The sequence below is a fragment of the Elephantulus edwardii genome, unplaced genomic scaffold, assembly GCF_000299155.1.
Source record: "Elephantulus edwardii isolate Elephantulus edwardi_28Jun2011 unplaced genomic scaffold, EleEdw1.0 scaffold00010, whole genome shotgun sequence".
Taxonomy (NCBI): Eukaryota; Metazoa; Chordata; class Mammalia; order Macroscelidea; family Macroscelididae; genus Elephantulus; species Elephantulus edwardii.
Window position 1 is genome coordinate 10227221 of NW_006399760.1, and position 21792 is coordinate 10249012.

The 21792-nt window shown below is 37.9% G+C and overlaps 1 protein-coding gene across 2 annotated transcripts in view; it reads left to right on the plus strand.

Annotated features, from left to right (window-relative positions):
* The window catches only part of ARHGAP15 (Rho GTPase activating protein 15), a 948827-nt gene that overhangs the window by 836975 nt on the left and 90060 nt on the right, over nucleotides 1–21792 (plus strand). Inside the window, exon 14 of one of the 2 annotated variants that reach the window (XM_006880749.1) lies at nucleotides 18745–18843. In XM_006880749.1, the coding sequence (XP_006880811.1) occupies nucleotides 18745–18843 (99 nt within the window). Of the gene's footprint in view, nucleotides 1–18737; nucleotides 18844–21792 lie in introns of both variants that reach the window. The other variant, XM_006880750.1, reaches the window with a different exon arrangement.

Sequence of the window (21792 nt, forward strand, 5' to 3'; positions counted from 1 at the left end):
ATATATATATATAAATTTTAGATAACATTTCAGTTCTCTAACTTCCAACATGTCTGTTTCCTCTTCATTTTTTCCTCTCTTGACCTTTCTTGACCTTCTACTGCAAAATCTTGGCATCTTCTCAAATTTCTCATTTTTATCACTAGCCCAATTTTTCTGCAATGACAATTTAAACCTTAATACAAAATTTCATTTTCTTTTGCATTTGCAATTTTCACACCCAACTCAATTCCTTCAAGTTGGAATAGCTGACCCTCCAGTGGGTGTTCGGAGGCTAAAAATCACATGGGAGGAGACTCCTCATCTTTCTCCAGCTCAGCAATTGGTTGACTCAAAACACCTGGCTTTTGATTGGCAGCATAGTTCTCTATCCATTGACGTTGTTGTTATTGTGTACCATGAAGTCAGAATCCACCAATAGATGACCCTCCAGGAAGTTTTCAAAGGTAGTAAAATGCATATTAGGAGAATACCCTTCTTTCTCCCTCAGAACACCTCATGGATTCGAACCATGTACCTTTGGAATTGCAGTGCCACTTCTTATCAATAGGCCACCAGGGATCCCTGAAAGCTTCATTAGAACTCCCTGAAATATGGTGTAAGAAGTTTTCCCACTGCTCTTCCTCCAGTCATCCATCTCTTATCTTCTTATCCTAGCATGCTTTCATCTAACCTTTCACTCTCTATAAGACTTGCTGACCTTGAAGATGAAAAATAGTTTTCATATTGCACATGGTCATTGTGAGAATTATATACATATTCTGAGTTTATCCTCTTATCTGAAATGGATTCTCGCCGCCCACCGCCCCCCCCCAATAGGCCTCATGTTGTTGGGGATTTTGTTAAATTGCTTTATTTCAAAAGAAGGAAATACATCCAAAATCATATACATTTTGCTATTTATCTTCTGCTTCAGTTCTAGTATAATCTTCCTCTCAGCATTCTACCAAGATGACAAATCTTACCTAGCATGAGTTTGGGGTTGGTGTTTTGGTTTGTGTTCACCAAGTTGAGTGAAGAAATCTGGGGGAAACCACCTGGCCTACTGATTGAAAGAGATCCATATTTGTTCCCATTCCAAAGAAAGATGACCAGAGTGTGGAAATTATCAAACAACATCATTAGTATCACCTGCAAGCAAGATTCTGCGGAAAATTATCCTAAAATGACTGGAGTAGCACATCAACAAAGATGTGCAGGCTGGGTTTAGAAGAGGCCATGGTACTAGGGATATTATAGCTAATGTTAGGTGTATCTTGGCTAAAAGTAGAGAGTACCAGAAGAATGTCTATCTGTGCTTCATCGACTATGCAAAAGCAGTTGACTGTGCGGATCCCAAAAAAACTGTGGCTGACTCTGAGAAGAATGGGAATCCCAGAACATTTGATAGTACTTATGCAGATGACACAACCCTGTTTGCTGAAACTGAGGAGGACCTGAAGCACTTGCTGCTGAGGGTCAGGGACTGCAGCCTTCAATATGGATTGAGGCTCAATGTCAAGAAGACAAAGATTCTCACCACTGGGCCAATTGGCAGCATCAGGATGGATGGTGAAGAGATTGAGATTGTTCACAGCTTTAGCTTGCTTGGCTCCACAATCAACACTCTTGGCACCAGCAGCCAGGAAATTAAAAGACATATTGCCATGGGAAAGTCTGCTCTTAGGGACCTCTCTAAAGTACTCAAGAGCAATGGTGTCTCTCTGGAGACAAAAGTGTGTCTGGTACAGGCCATGGTCCTTGCAGTCACTTGTTATGCATCAGAGAGCTGGACAATGACCAAAGAGGATAGAAGGAGAATTGATACTTTTGAGCTTTGGTGTTGGAGAAGAGTGCTGAAGGTGCCATGGACTGCTAAGAGAACAAACAGATTCATCTTGGAGAGGGCTAAACCAGGCTGCTCCTTGGAGGCAAGGATTCTGAAGCTTCATCTGACATACTTTGGTCATGTTGTAAGGAGAGACTGGTCCTTGGAGAGGGACATCATGCTTGGGAGGGTGGAGGGAAAGTGCAGGAGGGGAAGGCCCTCTCGGAGATGGATTGATTCAGTGACTGGGGCAATCATGATGAGTGTGTCGGAGGCAATGAGATTGGCACAGGACAGAGAAAAATTTAGAGCTGTTGTACATAAGGTCGCTATGAGTCGCAAGGGACTCGACGGCACATAACAACAAACAACAACAACATGCAAAACCTATACTTGGACCAAGAGGCAGTCACCAGAGCAAGGAAACACTGCATGGTTCAAAATTGGGAAAGGTGTACACCAAGGATGTGTCCTGTCTCCATATCTTTTCTATCTATATGCATAACAGGTTATCCAGGAGGCTGGGCTCTATGAGGAGAAAAGTAGCACCACGATTGAAGGAAGACTCATCAACAATTTGTGTTATGCAGATAACACAACCCTGCTTGCTGAAACTGAGAAGGACCTGAAATGCTTGCTGCAGAATGTCAAGGACTGCAGCCTTAAATATGAATTGAAGCTTAACATCAAGAAAACAAAGATTCTCACCACTGGGTCAATTGGCAGCATCATGATAGTAGGTGAAGAAATTGACATTATCAACATCTTCAGTCTGCTTGGTTCCACAATCAACACTCTTGGTACAAGCAGCCAGGACATTAAGAGACAGCTTGTATTGGGAAAGTCTGCTGTCAGGGACATCTCCAACAATGTCAGTTTGGAGATTAAGGTGCACCTGATAGAAGCCATAGTCTTTTCAATTACATGCTATGCATCAGAAAGCTGGACAATGACTAGGGATGACAGAAAGAGAATAGATGCCTTTGAGCTGTGGTGCTGGAGAAGAGTATTAAATATACCATCGACTGTTAGGAGAACAAACAGGTTCATCCTAGAAGGGGTAAAACTAGGCTGCCCCTTAGAGGCAAGTATTCTAAAGCTTCATCTAACATACTTAGGGCATGTTGCAAGGAGAGACCTGTCCTTGGAAAGGGACATCACGCTTGGGAAGGAGGAGGGACAGCATAAAAGAGAAAGACCTTCAGTGAGACCCTAATAAATTCAGTGACTGGGGTAATGGGGGTAGATGTGTCAGGGACAATAAGATTGGAATGAGATAAAGCAGGGTTTAGGGCTGTTGAACTTAGGGTCGCTGTGAGTTGCAAGTGACTTGATGGCACATAACAACAACAACAATAATTCTTATTGTACGTCATGGTCTAGAATTTTCTGGAACCCTAACTCTCACGTCACTGGTTTTTTAAAAGATAAAAATACAAGGGAGCTCTGGTGGCCTAGTGGCAAGACGCTGATGCTCTGCTGGAGAAGGAGGGGGCAATCTCCTCCTGTACCAGTCAGATCTGATTTGACGGTGCACGTAAAAATAATACAAAAAAACCAGATAAAAATACAAAAAGAATTAAATTGTGACAGCTCCAAGAATGTAATCTTAGGAAGAATTTCCCAGTCTTCACATCCTCCCTTTATTTTTACAAATGGTGAAACTATAATTGCTATGGTGATATGTGTCATTACCAAGACTCCTTTCCTATCTTCTGCAAACAGTCTCTTTGCCTATTGTTGCCGTAATGTGTCCTCCTGTTAGAACTGACTCATATCTGACCCTCCAATGGGTTTTCAGAGGCTATAAATCATGTGGAAGAACATTGTTTCTCTTCCTCCCCTGAAATGGCTAGTGGATTTAAACTGCCTGCCCTAGAGTATGCAGCACAACCCTTACTCACTAGGCCACTGGGGTGGAAATTACTATCTCTCAATTCTTTCAGGAAAAGTAGAAGTTTTCGTGTATAGTTAGAGAAGGGAAAGTAGGCATGCATTCACAGTACCTGGGACAGCATTTTCCGTCTCTGAATGAAGAATGTTGGCTCTGAAGACAGTGTTGACCAGTTTTCTGATTGCTATGTGCCTTGAGCCTTTGCTTCTGATTGAAGGGTCATGTCCTTGTATCTGGTCTGTGAGGTAGCTTCACTGGCTGGACAGTGCAGGTGGTCCTATCTTTCTCTAGTTAAATCCAAGGCCACATACTCTTAATTTTTTTGTTTGTTTTTAAGTTGAATGTCAGTATCTGTAAAATCTTATTATAAGAAATCTAGTCTGTTTTGTTTTCAGAATATTAGTGAAAACTTCCAAGAGGCAGCTAAAGGTGGTGCCATCTAGATGCCCTTGTATTCCCCAAACCAAGCTTTATATCAGTTGTTTTTCAGAGAGCATCGTGCTAAAAGTTTATATTGAAATTCTTTCTTGGGCTGTGAACTGAGTCTATGACTTGACTTATTTACACAGTTTTCTCTATCTGAAACTGTTAAGAGGTCTGCAGGAAGAGATCTTTGAGCTTCAAGGAGACTTAAAATCACAAAATGTATAGCAGTTATATTATCATAGCTATAGATTTCAAAGTATTTTTATCCATTTTAGGGACTTTTTTATGATCTAAAGTGCACCTTGGTTCTTCATGAAAAAAGAATTTTGGACTTTATAGTGTAGAGAAATAAAAAAGTTTCTATTGGCTTCAATTGCTGGTAAGGAGGTGTGTGAATGGCCTCAAGTTATACATTTGCGGAGGAAATATCATCCAGATGCTCAAGTCAGCCTTTCCTTGGCAGACAGCTAAGAACCATACCAAAATTGAGTTTAAAATCTTTTAACAAAAGAATTCCACAAGCTCTTACCTTTGGAACGGACATTAATTAAAAGAAGCCATCAGATCCCCTGTGATGAGAGTTTAACCACTATTAATCAGAGTTCATCACACAATTAACACTTTGAACCAATTAACAAATGGAAATTAAAGCAAGAAATGTTGAGGTTATGTTAGTGGCTGCACATATCCTCCAACCCCACACTCTGTCCCTCACCTTTTAAAAGAAAAAGGCACAGAGTCAGACATGTCTGGTCATAACGAACTGGGCAGATTTTGTTTTCAGTGAGGTGTTTGCTGTTACATATTGCACATAATGTATGGCGCTGTTAAGAGGAAAAAATTGGAGTCAAAGTGGCTCGAAAGTTAGGTCTGCTCTGTAGCACTGTGAGATTGTTGACATCTGCCGAGGTTGGAGCGCTCAGTAAGCAGGAAATGGGGTGTCACTCTGAGTGGTAGTTTACCATTATCCTGGCATCCTAATGAAGTGTCTGCAGTGCACAGAGCTTCTGGATGGCATCTTAACGCACGGCTAAGCAAAAGCACTTCTCTCCCTGTCACTGTCATCCATCTGCCTGCACCCTACTGTAGCCAATGGGATGGAACCATGCTACAATGTGCTATAAGCCATTTAGAGTTGCACATTGCATAATCAGCCCCATCAAATATGTAAAAAATGGCTATTATTGGTTATTTTCCTCAAAGTCTGGCACCTGGAGTTTGAGACATTAAAGTTCAACTTTTCCAAGTGCAGTTTTTGCTATTAATTCTACTCCCCTCCCCACACACAGCCCACTATCTAAATAGAAATGAGTTGCATAGTCATTGTCTTAAGTCTTGTTAATGGACTGAAAGATTTGTATGAATATTCATTAAAAACTTCCCTGTACATCACACTTGGTGAATTCATCAATTTGCAATGGAATGGGATGGTCATTTTCTGTGAGAGAACCATTTTTAAGAAAAGGACAAAGAATAAATCAACCCAAATCACCAACTGGTTGTTTTCCTTTTAGAGATGATATGTTTGTTTTTTTGTTTGTTTGTGATGCCAATTTGATTTCTTCAGTACATCTCTTTGAAGGCAAAGGGTGTTTCTCCAAACCCATTTCCCTTTTAAGGTAGTAATGTCAATGTTGGATGATTAGATTTGGTGCTTTAATATTACCTCCAATGAAATTAAAATGTACTGACAAGGAGGTGATCTGTCATTAGGTGAAAATAGACGTCCTGGTGTGAGTAATCCTCCCTAAAACTTCTGGATTGGCCACTTGTGATCCTTCCAGAAAAGATTGCAAAGCAGCTGAGCTCTTGTGGCAGGGATGTGAGTGGTACATCCTTACAAAGTTAAGGAGGAGCTTTCTGTCATGGGTAGGGGCAACAGGAATCTGCTGAATGTTGGAGAAGGAGGGGGGAAGTTTGGGTAAATGAGAGGTCATACTATAATTCGGTTGCATCGGGTTTTTCACAGGCATTACAACTATGGTAAACGTAACAGCTGGGAAGCTTGCTCTCCATCACAGTGGGAGCTTACAGCGTCTGCCCGCACTGTGCCTGGCTGGAGCCAGAGCTAGGATGCTCCCACTTTCATTAGCACTCAACGATTCACCCAGTTCCCCAGAAAAAGAAAAGGATCCAAGCTGTAAACCCCCTCGCTAATTACAGTAAATGCTCCCAGGTTACAGTATTGGGGAGAGGGGCTAATAATAGCATGGTGTTAAACTAGAACAAAAGAATCATTCTGAGATTTAAAAAAATAATAATAATGAAAGGGTTTGTTTCTTAGTTTTAAATCAGTGTCCACTTTCATTAATTTGGAAGACAGTAGGTTGAAATTCTAGGCTACATTTTTAAAACAGAAATTTAGAGAACAATCAAATTGTGTGAAACTCCTTTTGAATGATAAAATTACCTACTCCTTGTTACCCCCAGACGTATGAAAATATGTCTCATAAATCTCCAAAAGAGACAGTGTTTCCTTTGCAGAGAATTTGTAGTAATATGCCATTAATATAAAACTAAATATAACCAAGTAGGCAAATTAAGGCAAAATATTGTCCATCAGGTTAAAGTTTGGTTTGATACCAGAGTTATATCAGAAAAAATATTGAGCTTCTGCAAAGGGAGAGTGGTCTGGTGTTGATGCTCGTAATCCTGCTCGTAAACATGTAAAATGATACATATTCTTTAACAGAATGATAGGTGTTGGTTTTTGCTAAGTCCCGACTGGGGATGCTGGGTTCTTCATTCATATTCCCCCAGCTGCTGTGAGCATTATAGCACTTCAGCTTGCCTTCATGTGCGAATATTTCTCCAGAACTCATTTACAAAAGAGTAGAAGCAATATTAAACACCACATCCAAGCCCCTCTTAAACACACAAAGAAATGGGAAAACACATCAGAACTAGACCATTGAGAAAATCCTCCTTTCAAATTTACTGTTTGCTTCACATGCTAGTATAAAATATCCCACACAGCTCCGTTTGTGATCCATTTGAAACAATCTTGCTTTGCTTAAATTGTCACATTCTTCTTGCACATTTCTTCCTAAATGCAAAAATGGCAAAGAATTCTCCTCCCTCTTCATTATAGAAGTGCAGAATTTCTGGTTTGTTTATTCCTAATGGAACACTTGAGGGAAAGGGAAATATATAAATATCTCTTTCAGAAGATTAGTTGTCTCAATCTTTTTAAAAAGAAAGGATTTGTTCATTTCTTTGCCATAGTAAACAACTTGAGCGCTTTTCGTTGTAATTTTCCATTGTCAAATTAATGCATTTCACTTTGCTGACTTTGTTCCATGGTTCTAAAACATTATACCTTTTAATATCCTTACTTCTTCCATAGTCTGTATTAATGTATGTCATTAGGACATACTTAGGGATAGAATCTTAGCTTCTTTTTCAAGCAAATATGTTGGCGGAACTGTCTGCTCCATTGGAACTTACTCAAATAGAGTCTGAGAAGGCAGGATGAAAACAATATAACAAAACTATGGTTCGGTGTTCATGAGAACACATTTCTAAGATAAGAATTTCAAGCAAGGAATGACATAAGTGTTGTAAGTATTTCAAATCAAGCATAAGAAATTTTGTCTGATCTACAGCAAATGTTCTATTGACAAGGTCAAGAACAGAGGAAAAAGCCTGACCACTAATACAAGAAAAGAAGCTTCTTTTAGAAAGGAAAAAGAAAAAGTAGACAGTTTATCAGCTTCCGTTAGTGAAGCAAGTGCAATCTCTGCTGAATGAATATTCCTCTAGTTAAGGGTCCTAACTGTAATAAAAGTGTGTCCGTGTGAATGCCTACCATATCACTGGTGCTTCAAAAATTATATTAAGGATGCTAATAAAAAATGCCTAATATTTTCAAGAAACTGTAAAAAAAAGAAGAGCAAGAAGGGGAGGAAAGCAAGCTGTGGCAAAAAAAACCTAGGCTCAGCAGCTTTCTGTGGGAAATGGTGAAATGTGACTATGTGATTTATAATGAGAAAAGGTATCTACAACATACAATTTTCTACCTAGCTGCAAATAATAATTCATAGTGATGTCCCTTCCAGATAAAAGACCTTTGCTATGTAGGACCCATGTGGTAAAATGATCATGATAAATGTCAGACCAGTGCAGGTAACGGCTTTACAAACCATTAAGATTAGCTGGCTCTTTTTTCCCGATGATAACAGTAACCATGCTGCGACTCTATGTGGTAATAATATCTCAGTCCTGATAAATGCCAGAGCCAGGCAGAGGTGTTTATCATTCCCAGTTCAGAAATGCTGACTAAAGTTACCACGTGTTGCCTGCTTTACTTTTACAATGGTTTCACAATTAAGGGGGGGGGGGGAGCTGATTCATAAAATTATTTTTACTACTCATTTCTGAAAGGATTTGTACGCTTATGCGTTTGTTTACCTCAGCTCTGGTCTCAATGACACTGTGTGGCCCGCTGCAAATGGGCACAATCCACCAGTCTATCTGGTATCTTTTCTACAAATAGTCATTTAAAGTGTATCTTTCCATTTGAAATATTTTAACTTCTGAAAAAACTATAATCAACTATGTGCAACATAACATTTGTCATTTTCACACTCGCCACATGTATAATTCAATGATATTGATTGTGTTCATCCTGGGTACAACCATCACCATTTACCACTTTGAAAATTTTTTAAAAGTCTGCTTTCAGCTCAAAAGATGGGAAATGTATTTCTTAGTTCATATTTTTCCAGATGGTATGATAGATCCTAGTTTTTCCAAAGTGAGAATCGTTTAAACCACTATATAAATTTGTCTGCCTGTAGAAAAAGAACATTAGACCCTTATCTTCAAATTTTAAAATTGAGAAAATTATTTGTAGAATTGCCATCCTCATGAAAACTTATAAAGAAAATGCTTAATAGAAATCATTTCCTTGAGTATTTGATATGAATTACTGGCTTATGATTAGAAGGATGTCAAATGACTCAAAGTGATAACACTTGTTTTGAAAAAAGAAAGCGTGTAAAACCAGAAATAAATTTAGTTTAAGGAAAATTCTCACAGGAAAGCTGAATTTCAAAGAAATGAACTAGTGAGCTTTATTTTCTCAGCACAGACTATCGCCTGAGGATGAATTAGTGTCATTTGTAAGTTACAGAAATGTACTTGGCCACCATGACAACTCCAAAATTACTTTAAAGAACAAGAAATTCTAGGGAGAACAATAAGACTGTGCAATGAGATTTCTGCTGAGGCGTGAGCCATCATACTACCGCTCCAAATCAGACAAAGATAGGGGTATCGCAGCAAAATTGAAGAGTGGGAGTTTGGTTTAAGACACAACTTCATGCTGGCAGATTGGAGGCAATCTTCTTTTTGTCGTTACTAGCAAGCAAGTCAGCCTGCCATGCACAATGGCAAGAACTGCTCCCTAGTTCTGCACCATCATCAGGACTGGTTACAGATCAGACCTTGTGATTCATAGGGTTTCATTGGCTGGTTTTTTGGAAGCTGATCACCAGGCCTCCCACTTCTGTCAAAGTCTGGAAGCTCTGCTGAAAATATATCAACCTCATAGCAACATGCTAGCCTCCATTAACAGATGGGTGATACCTACACAGAAGCGTGTGCCAGAAATTGAACCCCATGCTCCTGCAGGAAGGGCAAGAACCAGTGAACTACTAAGGAATCTTAGTATCCTAAAATCAATTGCACCAAAACAATTCTGTTCATTAAAAGTTATTGAGGGCCTGAAAATGGAACACAATATACACATTTATCCCTAACATGAAGCCAAAGCACTAGCAGTCCCTCGAACAACATAAGTACAGTTACAGAAAAAGAAAATGTTATATGGCTTTCCTGAATAGATTTCCTGTAGCATATAATGATGTCAAGAATATTAACTGGGAAATGCACAGAAGCTGATGAACTGAATGCTTATGGTCATTGGTTTTGTATCAATTATGTTTCCAATTACTTTTAATTTTGTGGTATAGTGGGTTCTAATACCTTAGAAACTTTTAAAATGTCACCTTAACAGATTCTTTCATTCAAAATAAAGTTATAAACATCTTAAAGTATATGCCTGTATTATAACATCTTTTGTATGAAAATATCAATTGTCACATATTTGATTTGCCCGTCTGATCCTTCAAGGGCTGAAAATAACCAACTTTGTTTCTACATATTGTTGTTGTTGTTATTAGGTGTGGTCCCATCGACCACAACTCAAACCAATCTGATGATCAACAGCTCTGAACTTTGCCCTATGATTACTGCCATGCTCAAGCATTGCTACAGTCCTTGTGAAATTCCATCACATTAGGGGTCTTCTCTTTCACCAACCTTCTGCCTTTATCAGCACGATGGCTTTTTCCAATGACTTGTTCTCCCTGAGAACATGCCCAAAGTATTGGAGACAAAGTTTCCCTATCTAGCACCTTGGAAACACTTTCTCCAAGACAGATTGAGTTGTTCTTCTGGCAGTCTGTGGGATATTCAATAATCTTTGTCAACATCAGCTCAAAGAAATCAATTCTGGCATTCTTAGTCATTGTCCCATTTTCAGATGCATAGGAAGAAATTGAAAATACCCGGTCTTGGATAAAACACACCTTAGTCTTTAAATTGACATCCATGTTCTTTAGCATTTTAGAGAGGTCCTTGACAACAGATTTCTCCAATACAGTACACCTCACTTTTTTAGCCGCTGCTACCATGGCTGTTCATTGTAGATCCAGGTAAAATGAAATCATTGACAACTTCAATGATAGAAAAGCGTAGGCAGGGAAACTATAGGCTTTGATGTTTGTTTTCTTCAACCATATGTATGTAGACATGCTTATTACTCTATAAATTGCTTAAACAGTACCTTAGTCTGTATTATTTTTCATAATTTCCTGATTGCTTATTTCTTTGGGATAAGGATATAAGTGAAAAGTAATAGAGGTTGCTCTTGTCCAGGTCAAGCTTGCTTTATAACAGTTTAGGCTAGATGTCCTAGTTATTCCCAGATAAAGGTCAGTATGGATAAAAAAACCAACCAAAAAAACAAAAAAACCCACAGTGCTAAGCTTTTTGGCCAGTGAATGGCAGAGTTTCTCATGCATAAATTCCATATACATGTGGCAATCAATAGGTTAGAGTGTTTGTTTCACTATTACATTTAATCATCCTTGTGAATTATTTCCATTTTAAAAAAAATTTTTTAGGGTTGTTGTGTTATGTGCCATTGAGTTGCCTGCGACTCACAATGACCCTATGTATAATAGCCCTAAACCCTGTCCTATACCATGCCTATCTTATTGTCTCTCACTCACCTACTCTCATTACCCCAATCACTGAATCAATCCATCTCATCCAGGGTCTTCCTCTCCTGTGCTGTCTCTCCACCCTCCCAAGCATGACATCCCTCTCCAGGGACTGGCCCCTCCTTGCAACATGTCCAAAGTATGTCAGACAAAGCTTCAGAATCTTTGCCTCCAAGGAACAACCTGGTTTAACCCTCTCCAGGATGAAATTGTTTATTCTCTGTTAGTCCGTATATTCAATACATTTCTCCAATTCAAAAGCATCAATTCCATAGTCATTATCCAGCTCTCTGATGAACAGCAAGTGTTTGCAAAGACTGTATCAGGCGCACCTTAGTCTCCAGACTTACATCTTTGCTCTTCAGTACTTTGGAGAGGTCTCTGGCAGCAGACTTTCCCAATGCAATACGTCTTTTAATTTCCTGACTGCTGGTGCCAAGAGTGTTTCTTTTCAACAGAAGCTTGCTTATTCAAATAACAGACAAAACATTAACAACTCTGATACACACATTTCCTGATTTGAAACCATGCAGCTTGTTGGGACAACTGCTTCTTGGTCTGCATTTAGGTTTCACATGAGCACAATTAAGTTCTCAGATTTGCATTCTTCTCAATGTTAGTTGTACTTTCTTGTGATCCATACAGTCAAGTGTCTTTGCAAAGTCAATAAAACACAAGTAAATATCTTTCTGATATTCTCTGCTTTCAGTCAAGATTCAACTGACATCAGTAATTAAATCCCTAGTACAAGGCCACCTCTAAAGTCAGCTTGAATTTCTGACAGTTCTCTGTTCATATACTGTTCTGGTCATTTCAGTCAGATTTTATTTGCCTATTATATTATTAAATAATTTTTGTACTCTGTTATAGCTACTTCTGAATTTTAACCAAACATTCTTTGGTAATTAATAGCATTGTATTTCTAAAAGTGTATTTTAGAACTCTTCCAGTTGTCTTTTTTTAAGGAATAGTATAACATTTTCTGGCTTTAGGGAATAGTATAAAGAGTAAAAATATGACTTTATGTGATTTTGGAAATAGTCTGAATCTATGAATGGTTTATGTCATTGCTGATAAGATGATTTTTAAAAAAACAAGATTTTAATAGGAAATAATTCGCATTATTGAGGACCTATTGCATGTCCTGAATTTAAATGCACTAAAAGAATTAATTCTATAAAAGCCCGAATAAATAGGTATAGTTTTAAAAAATATTTTTAAATAAGACACTTTCAACATCCATAATTCAAGCAACTTGTCCCAAGTCACATAGCAGAGCAAGAATTCTTCTGTCTTATGGCAATTCCCTTATTTATGACATGTATATCCTCGTATCCATTTGTGAGGCTAAAATTTGCCACAAGATTGCCTCTTCCTAAAGTAAATATAGGCTATTTAAAGATTTATCAAGCATTTTGTTACCATGTCTTAGAAGGCTCGTTAACACTCAACTCAGAAAAAAAGCACTATATCCAAAGATTCTAACCCAATTGTAGGGCATGCTGAAATAAATAAGATATTCTTACAATATTCTCATTCTTCCTATAAGTAAGGGAGTGTCATTAACTAAATTCTGAAATGGCATGATTCAAAAAATATAAACCAAAAAAGAACTTAAAGATTGTTTTCTTCCAAATACAGCCTTGACATATAAGTGAATATCATGATTTTCATGCAGGATGCATTATGCACTCCAAAATAACTTTAAGAAGCAGAACAGCTGTGATACTGCTGACCTCCTTTAAACAGAGGGTACAGTTGTCCTTTAAAAATTGTAACTAAACAGAATGAACGGAACTCCCTCTGCACCAGTTCCTGGAAGAATCCGGTCTTCTGGGTGAACATATATAACAAAGCATATTTTATTTGGAAATATGACTTAGCTGTAGCAATAAATAAATTCAAGATCATTAATGCACAGATGATAAGAAGGAAAAGTGTCTGGGGTTACCAGATCCAGGGTTCTGCACTCTACAAGACTCTTTCCATCATCATGTGACTTTATCTCATTGCTTTTCAAAAAAAAAAGATATTCAGTTGTAAACGTCCTTGTTTGGGTAGCAGCATTTCATGCAGATAAATGCAAATGTAACTATCATAAACCACATTTCTAAAAAATGTATCCTCAAAACCATGAATCAGGGGGAAAATATAAAACTACATCCTTATCTCCTTGTTAAAAGCTATTTCTCATTATGTATAGATGTTGCCCCTCAGGCTAGCATAGTGTTGTCTCTACAGGAGCTCATTTACAATGCATTCCTTCATACCTAGAAAGATGGGGCTATTGTATGAGGTGTGGACTTTAACAAGAAGCTGTTTAGAATCTCCCCTTAGGTTTGTCCAAAATGAAGTACAGAGCTTAAAGGTTGGAGACAGACAGTCTTGGGATTTGGATGGGGTACTGAAAAGGAGGTACTGAAGAGCATTGAGTAAAGGCAGAAATAAATTCTAAAAGAATTGTACAAGCAAAAGTAAATAAAAGGGGAGAGAACTGAGGAGTTACCACTGAAAAATACGTAAATCATCTAGAACATGTTTTTTTCTAGAAAGTTTTCTAAATTCCCATGCAGAAAAACTCTTAAAGTTTAAAAAGTTGGGAATCTCTCAAAGTATACTCAGAACTTTCAATACTTCACAATAATGAGAAGCCATATGCTGAAGGAGAAATATTAATAGAAAATGCTGTCTTTCAGATGCTCAGTGAATCAACTGAAGATAGTTGACACATCTTTAGTACGCTGTGTCTGAATCTTAGCTCATTAACCACTCCTGTATTATGTATGCTGAATCCAATTCCTAATATGACACATCAATAAACCAGATCTGAAAAGGTGTCATTTCGATTTTAATGTATCCGATTGTATTTTTAGATGTTCCACCACTTAGAAGTGTTAGTGTTATTTCCTGATTTTACAAGCTATGGAAGAGTGGGTGCGGTATTGATTTGAATGAGAGACCACTGCTTTCTTAGAACTGCTTAATAAGATTTTGTCCAGGTTATGATGAAAGAAAAAGAAATTGTTCCTCCTTAATCATAGCTCAGCCCTCTTCAAGTAATCATCCAGTTCCCCCTCTAAAGCTCAAGGTGCAATCATAAATATTCCTATACCACTGAAGTATAACTGAATTACAGATACCCAATTGTCCAGTACCTCAAGTATGAGAAATTGAAAAAGAGAACCATTTTTTTAAAAATCACTTTCATGTCAGATGTTTCTTACAAGTAAATATGGGAACTACTATTTACTTTCTTGATCCTCCTCACCTCATTGTCATCCAGCTGGATCTGACTCTGTTGCGTTTCCAAAAGTAAGAAACACGGAAGGAGAGTGTCCATCTTTCTCCCTCAGAGATGCTGGTGGATTTGAACTGCCAGAGAGGAATGGTCTTTGGATTAGCAGGGCGACTCCCTAGGGACTATACCACCAGAGCTCCTGAACTGTTTATCAATCAGATCATTTCTGTCCCAACCTATCACCAAGTATGTAGAGTGTTGTGTAATGCCAGGTTACCACAGCAACACCAACTTGGTTCAACTATCAGCAACTATATTTTGAATGCTCATGGCAGCCAGACAGTATGCTAATTGCCTGAAATAAGAGGTGAGCCAGATTCATTTTGGTCTTCAAAACATGGTGTGAGGGGGCAGGAAGTGGGGAAGGAAGATAGAATGAACATGTATAGAGTACAGACTCACTAGTCGTAGTAGTAGGCATATTACATCTTATTTTAGTTAAATTCATGCAACTGTTCTTTTAAATATTACAATCAAAGAATGTAAGCAACTTGTCCAAGATTACACAGCTAATAAAGAGCTGTTAGTAAATTCAAACTGAAGTCTGTTTGAATTCCATGTTCATGTCTTCCATTTGTTCAGTCATTCTTATTTCATTCATTAAACCCACTAAATATCATGGTGGCCATAGTTCCAACTGGCCCAACAAAGTACCATATTTTCTTACCATCATTAAGCTATTAGGGAGTTTTCTACACTTTTGGCAGAAAATAGTAGATCTGTGGTTGGCAATGATGTTGCAACTGCCTTTTCTATTTTTCTCCAATTCTCCCCTTTGTCTCTTTCATTTGCAGCTGCCCAATCCATATTATTTTGGAACTCTTCTAAGAATAACTGAAATTTTAAATGCTTTGACTGTGGGAGGCATTATTTATAGGCCTTTGTGGTTTTAGGTAGAAAATAAAGGTTTCCAAGCAGAGATCTACTAGGAAGATTGCCCTCATTCTACTTCAGACAAATACCATCTTCTGAGGATACTCTCCTATAATTCTTAATAAAAAAGGTTTTGGTGTTTCATTTTGTTTTGTTGTAACCACATATTAAAGAAACTGCATGATTTGGCACTTTCTTATTCTATTCTGTGAAGCTTATATACTTCATAGAAGTATAAAGTTATGAATTGGGCTTTCTGAAGTACACCTTGTTAGGAGCTGTGTTTGGCCCCAGTATCTATCATAGATTCTCTCTCAAAGGCTTATGGGACAGAAACCCAGAGGCAGTCCATCCAAGACTGGTCCTCACTGCCCTGTATCATCAGGCCAGCTCCTTCTAACTGTATGCCCCACTCATGCACAGATTCCCTTTTATGTGGTTGTATCACATGCAGCCATTTCATGAAGGAGAATGGAGTAATTAAAAAAAAAAAGTTAAAGAGCTAAATCACCTCCCTCTACACAGCTTCACCAGAAGTCCCATGTTAACTTTAGCTTATGTTTTAGTGTCTAGATTGAGTTACATAGTCACATCAGCCAGCAAGAAAGCGGGTAAATATATTTTTCCAGTGGTTATATTACCACCTCCTTAATAGGTGGTATTGTCTTGAGGAAGATAAAGGGAACATGTCATATTCTTTTATACACCATCTTTCCAACAGTAGCCTCTTCAGAGTCATCAGAAGCTCTGTGCCACAAGATAGACAAAAAAGCACATGGAAGAGAGATAAGTCAATGTTTTTAATGTATTGAAATGAAAAAAATTGTACCTCTAAACTCAAAGAAAGCCCCGTTGCTTTGCATTCAGTTCTGATTCAAAGATCATCGTTTCCCTACAAGGCAAAGGGGAACTCTCCCATGAAATTCTTTTATTAAAAAAAAATTATTCTCATTTATTTACAAAGTGTGAATACATTGTTTTTCACAATAGATCTTTCCCATCTCCTTCACCCCACTCACCCATCGAATTGTGCAAACCTATGATTATCACGCTCCCCCCCCCATCCTCACTCCTCTATTTCCACCCTCTCCCCACCTTGGATCCTTATACTCATTCTACAATAATGGTTTTATACAGTATTTGTCCTTATGGGACTGAATTAGTTCACTCAGCATAATGCTCTCCAGTCCCTCACAAGTTAGGAAGTAATTTACAAAATCACTGCTTCTGCATGGTTATAGTATTCCATTGTGTGAATGTGCCACAACTTCTCAATCCATTCGTTTGTGGTTGACATCTGGGCTGTTTCCATGTTCTTGTGATGGTGAGTAATGCTGCTATGAACATTGGTGTACAAGTTTCAATTTGAGCTTCAGTTCTCATTTTCTTGGGGTATATTCCAAGCAATGGAATAGGTGAGTCATATGGAATGTTTTTTTTTTTATGTTCAGCTTTTTTATGAAGGGCCAAATTGCCTTCCAGAGTCATTGTACCATTTTACAATCCCACCAAAAATGTAAGACCTAAAGAAATGGGGATATGTACCCTATTCATCAATAGGAAAACTCAGTATTGTTAAAATGACAATTCTGCCAAAAGCAATCTACATATCCAATGCAATCCTAATACAAATACCAAATTCCCTTTTTTAAGGAGATAGAAAGGGAAATTGTCAAGTTTATTTGGAGAGGCAAGAGACTCCGAATAAGCAAAACACTTCTAAGAAACAAAAATGAAGTGGGAGGTATAGCACTCTCTGACCTCAAAACCTACTACACAGCAGTATTAACCAAAACAGCATGATACTGGCACAATGACAGGCACGTAAGTCAGTGGAACAGAATTGAGATCCCCATTAAATTCTTGAGAAGGTATTCAAGGCTGTCATGTTTGTGGAGGTCAAGAATATATCTTTCTTTCCAACAACAGCTCATGTGTGCAAACTCTTGAGCACTTAAACACTGCACCACCAAGTTTCATTATTTAAAAAAATCAACAACCAGTATTTAGTATTAAAACATATTCCAATTTATGACTCAAATGTTAAGCAGGTACCTTTCAAATCAAAAGGAGATAACTGGAATTTTCTGATAAGACACCTTGCCAACCTTCCAACCCAAAGGTTGGCAGTTGCACGCTTAACCCACCTCCCGGGACCCCTTCCAGGTAGTTGTTGTTGTTGTTATTGTTATGTGCTGTCAAGTTGCTTGCAACTTATAGTGACCCTATGTTGTTGTTGTTGTTGTTGTTGTTGTTGTTAAGTGCCATAGAGTCGCATGCAACTCATAGCAACCCTATGAAGGAGAGTCCTCAATGCTTAGGTGCCTTTCATCCTCTCTCCAGGTTAATAGGGTTTCCAGAGGCAAGCTTTTATGGAATTGGGTGCCACTCCTCCTTCCAAGCTTGTTTTAATTGGGGAGCTTCACCCCACTCTCTGTCCGCATTGGGTAACCAGCCATTAACACATTTGACACATCAGTGTCACAGTGTTCAGCCTCACAGCAACCACAAGTGACCGCTGTAAGGCAACTTGTACACCAGGGCTGTACAACCTAGAGGAATGTCTGAACAAAAACAATGAAAGACAGGCTCCAGGGCAGCAGATTAAAAGTTACCCACCTTTGGCTTGGTAGCATCGCTTTCTGTCCACTGGGCCAGCTGATCTCTCTCTGTGTGTACGTACCTTAAAAAAAAAGAACCCCAATATCTGTGCTTAACAGGATGATGAACATGTTAAGGTCACTCCACGGTTTCTGTCATATTAAAAAACAGAGAAACACACGCAAAAAAAAACCCCAAACAAACCATTGCCATTCAGTTGATTCTGACTCACAGTGACCCTTCTTCAGGTTTGTGAAGCTGAAAATCTTAACGGGAGCAGACTGCTCACTTTCCTCCCAAAGAATCAATGGCTGTGTGTAGCACAATACACTGTGAACTACATCACCAGAATTCCTGCCTTCATGCTATTATAACCTAGTTTGGAGTAAAAATAAACTCCACAAGACTATGTTGTGGACACCCAACCCCTTTTGTTGTTGCATAGAACCTTTTTAAGTTGATAAGTCTTACTCAAATTCTCCTAACAAATTTCTCACATAACTGTGAAATTCTTTTATAAAATTAATTTTTCTTCTTTTTTTTCTTCAGAGAAAACAGACAACAATGCAAGAATCGAAACAATAAAGTCTCTTGTACAAAAACTTCCTCCACCAAATCGTGACACCATGAAAGTTCTCTTTGGACATCTAACTAAGTAAGTTGTTTCTGGGTATGCCATCTTGTAATTATTATCTAAATGGACAGTATTTCTTTCCATATCTCTGTGAGAAGAATGTCTAAATGTATGTATCTCAGACTCCCCCACCTAGCTTGCCTAAGACTTCCTAGAAAGTGCTGAAGAATGTACTAGAGTTGGGAAGGAGTTCCTAAAAAGAGAAGTTCTGAAAGAATCTATTATTTTTCCTGCTTATACAACAAGCAAATGCATGATTCTTAACTCTCCCAACCATTACCAGAATCCTGGGGTGGGTCATCTTTACCTTTTTATCTAAAATAGTGGAAAGAACATGAAATGATTCAAATATGAGTTTAAAACCAAGGTCCATAACTGAGATCACCAATTACTTCAACTCTCTGAAATCCAATGTCATCACCTGTAAAACGTTGAATCAAATCATACCACCAACCATGTAAAATGAGAATAGTACTGTAAGCATAAAGGAAAATCAACAACAAAACCCCCAAGCAATTATAAAAACCTAGAAGCTTGAATAATTTTTATTTCTTTAAAAAGAGGCATCTGAAAAAAAAAAAAAAAAGAGGCATCTGGTCTATATGGCTAGAGCTTGGGCAAAGAGGTTTACAGCAGCAGAAATCAAGGACACAAACATATTAGTATCATATCATATGACAAACTTCCTTGTAGATTATGGTGAGAGATTTGCATTCTATTCCAAATGAAAAATCACCGAGCAACGTTAAATTGTTATTTTTGTTGTGTTCATTGAGTTGGCTATGACTCATAGCAACCCTGTGCACAATATTTTTGAATCCTGCTCTATCCTGAGCCAATCTCACTGTCTCTGACACTCTTGCCCTCATTACCCAACTTAGAGGGTCTATCCGTTTCATCTGGGGTCTTCCTTTCTTGCCTGTCCCTTGACCCTTTGAAGTATGATATTCTTCTCCAAAGACTGGTCCCTCATGGCTACGTGACCAAAGTATGTGAGTGTAAAAGATCATTCTGGCTGCCGTATGCAGCATGGATTGCAAAAGTAAAAGCAAGAAGGCCTACTTCTAAATAGGTAGTTGGAGTAGCTAAAGCAAGAGATCACATAACTTGAGTGTACCCTCCATAGAGAAGCGAATGGAGATCATTTGAAAGTGGATCAGACTGGATTTGCTAATGGTTAGGTTAAAGAAGTAAGAAAATGGAGAAATTATGTATGTGTCTCAGAGCTTGGATTGGATAAGTGAAGAATTGGTAGGTTTGAAAGCTACATTTTGGACACATTTCTTTTTAAAGTTTTTATGAGATTTTAACTTTCACCATATAGATCTGTTAAAGCCTGAGTTTCAAATACATTGTAAAGTTTCCTTTTCTTACCTTAAGAATAATTACCTTTATCATTCATTTGGCTGATAAGTAATTCTTACATAATCTTTAGCTAATCTAATTCACTACATAATATTAAATTGTAGAAGTACTACATGTCAATTGTAAAAAAAAACAAACAGCAACAATAGTCAGCTATGAGTCAGTTCCAACTCTCCATGGCACTCAACAACAAAACAATAGTTTATATACATTTACCCTTTTTTATTAAATTTGCTTAGCAACCGCTCTTAGCCTGCTAAACAGAAGTTAATAAAATTTTAATATGTATCTCTCTAGACCTATTTCTGAGGAGATGCAAATATTTGTCTATTTTCTTAATGTGTTTAAAGTTCATAATTCTGTACATGCTGTTCAGAGTCTATTTTGTAATTCACAGATAGTCTTCTATTTCATTTAAGTGATCTTCCTCTTCTTTTCTAATGGTAGTGTCTTAGTTACCTAGTGCTGCTAACACATATATAACACTAGAAGGTGGATTTAAGAAAGTTCTTTTCTGACATTTCTAAAGCCTAAAAGTCAGAATCAGAGTCTTGGCCATGTTTTTTTTCCTTTCTTGATATGTCTTTGGTTCTTTGGGATTCACTGTTTTTTAAACATTCTTTACATGATGTCTGTTCACCTGTATGATGTATTTCAGTATATATTCTGGTTTGTTTATAACTCAAAAAATACCTATAAAACATATCACACTGGTATGGCCTCAAATGAGATCACAAGTGTGTTGTTAGGTGCTGTAAAATCCATTGCAACTCATAGAAACCCTATGGACAATGGATCTGAACCTTGCCCTATTTTATGCCATCTCCATCATTTTTGGCATCCTTGAACCCATTGTTACAGTCACTGTGTCAATCTATCTCACCGAGGATCTTCATCTCTTTAGTTGACCCACCACCTTCTTAAGTATGATGTCTTTCTCCAAGGAAAGGCTTCTCAGAACAACATGTCCAAAATATGAGGATGATGAGTGAGATAAAGCTTCATCATCCTTGTAACTAAGAAGCATCCTGGTTGCTCTTTCTCAAAGACATATATATTCTTTCTTTTGGAAATCTGTAGGATACTTTGTACTCTTTTCCAATACCACAATGCAAAAAGATATCAGTTTTTCTTCTGTCATCCTTTACTGCCCATCTTTTTTACACGTATGGGGATTAGGATTTCAACACAAATCCTGGGCCACAATTCAACCCACAATATATGCCACAGTATAGATGAAGACAGTTCATGATTTGCCAGGTTAATAATCAGAATAGGGAATAAATATTTTTCTTTTTTTATTGAGATTTTAATAAAAATTTATAAAGAACTTGGATTTCCATTCATTCATTATTGCACAATTTCCTCCTTGCCCCTTCTCTCCCCCAGTTTGTCTTTGTAAAAAAAGTTCTCTCATTGTTTTACAGTCCCCTCTCCCCCTTCCCCACTGCCCTCAGACCACTTTACTGCGCAACTCTTATTCTGGACTCTTGTCATGCCAATAATACCTAATCATCTATTCCTTTAATACAGTTTTCTCCCTCGTCTGTTTCAATGTCATGTACATTATTTACCCCTTCTCTTCTTACTTTCCCCTCAACCCTC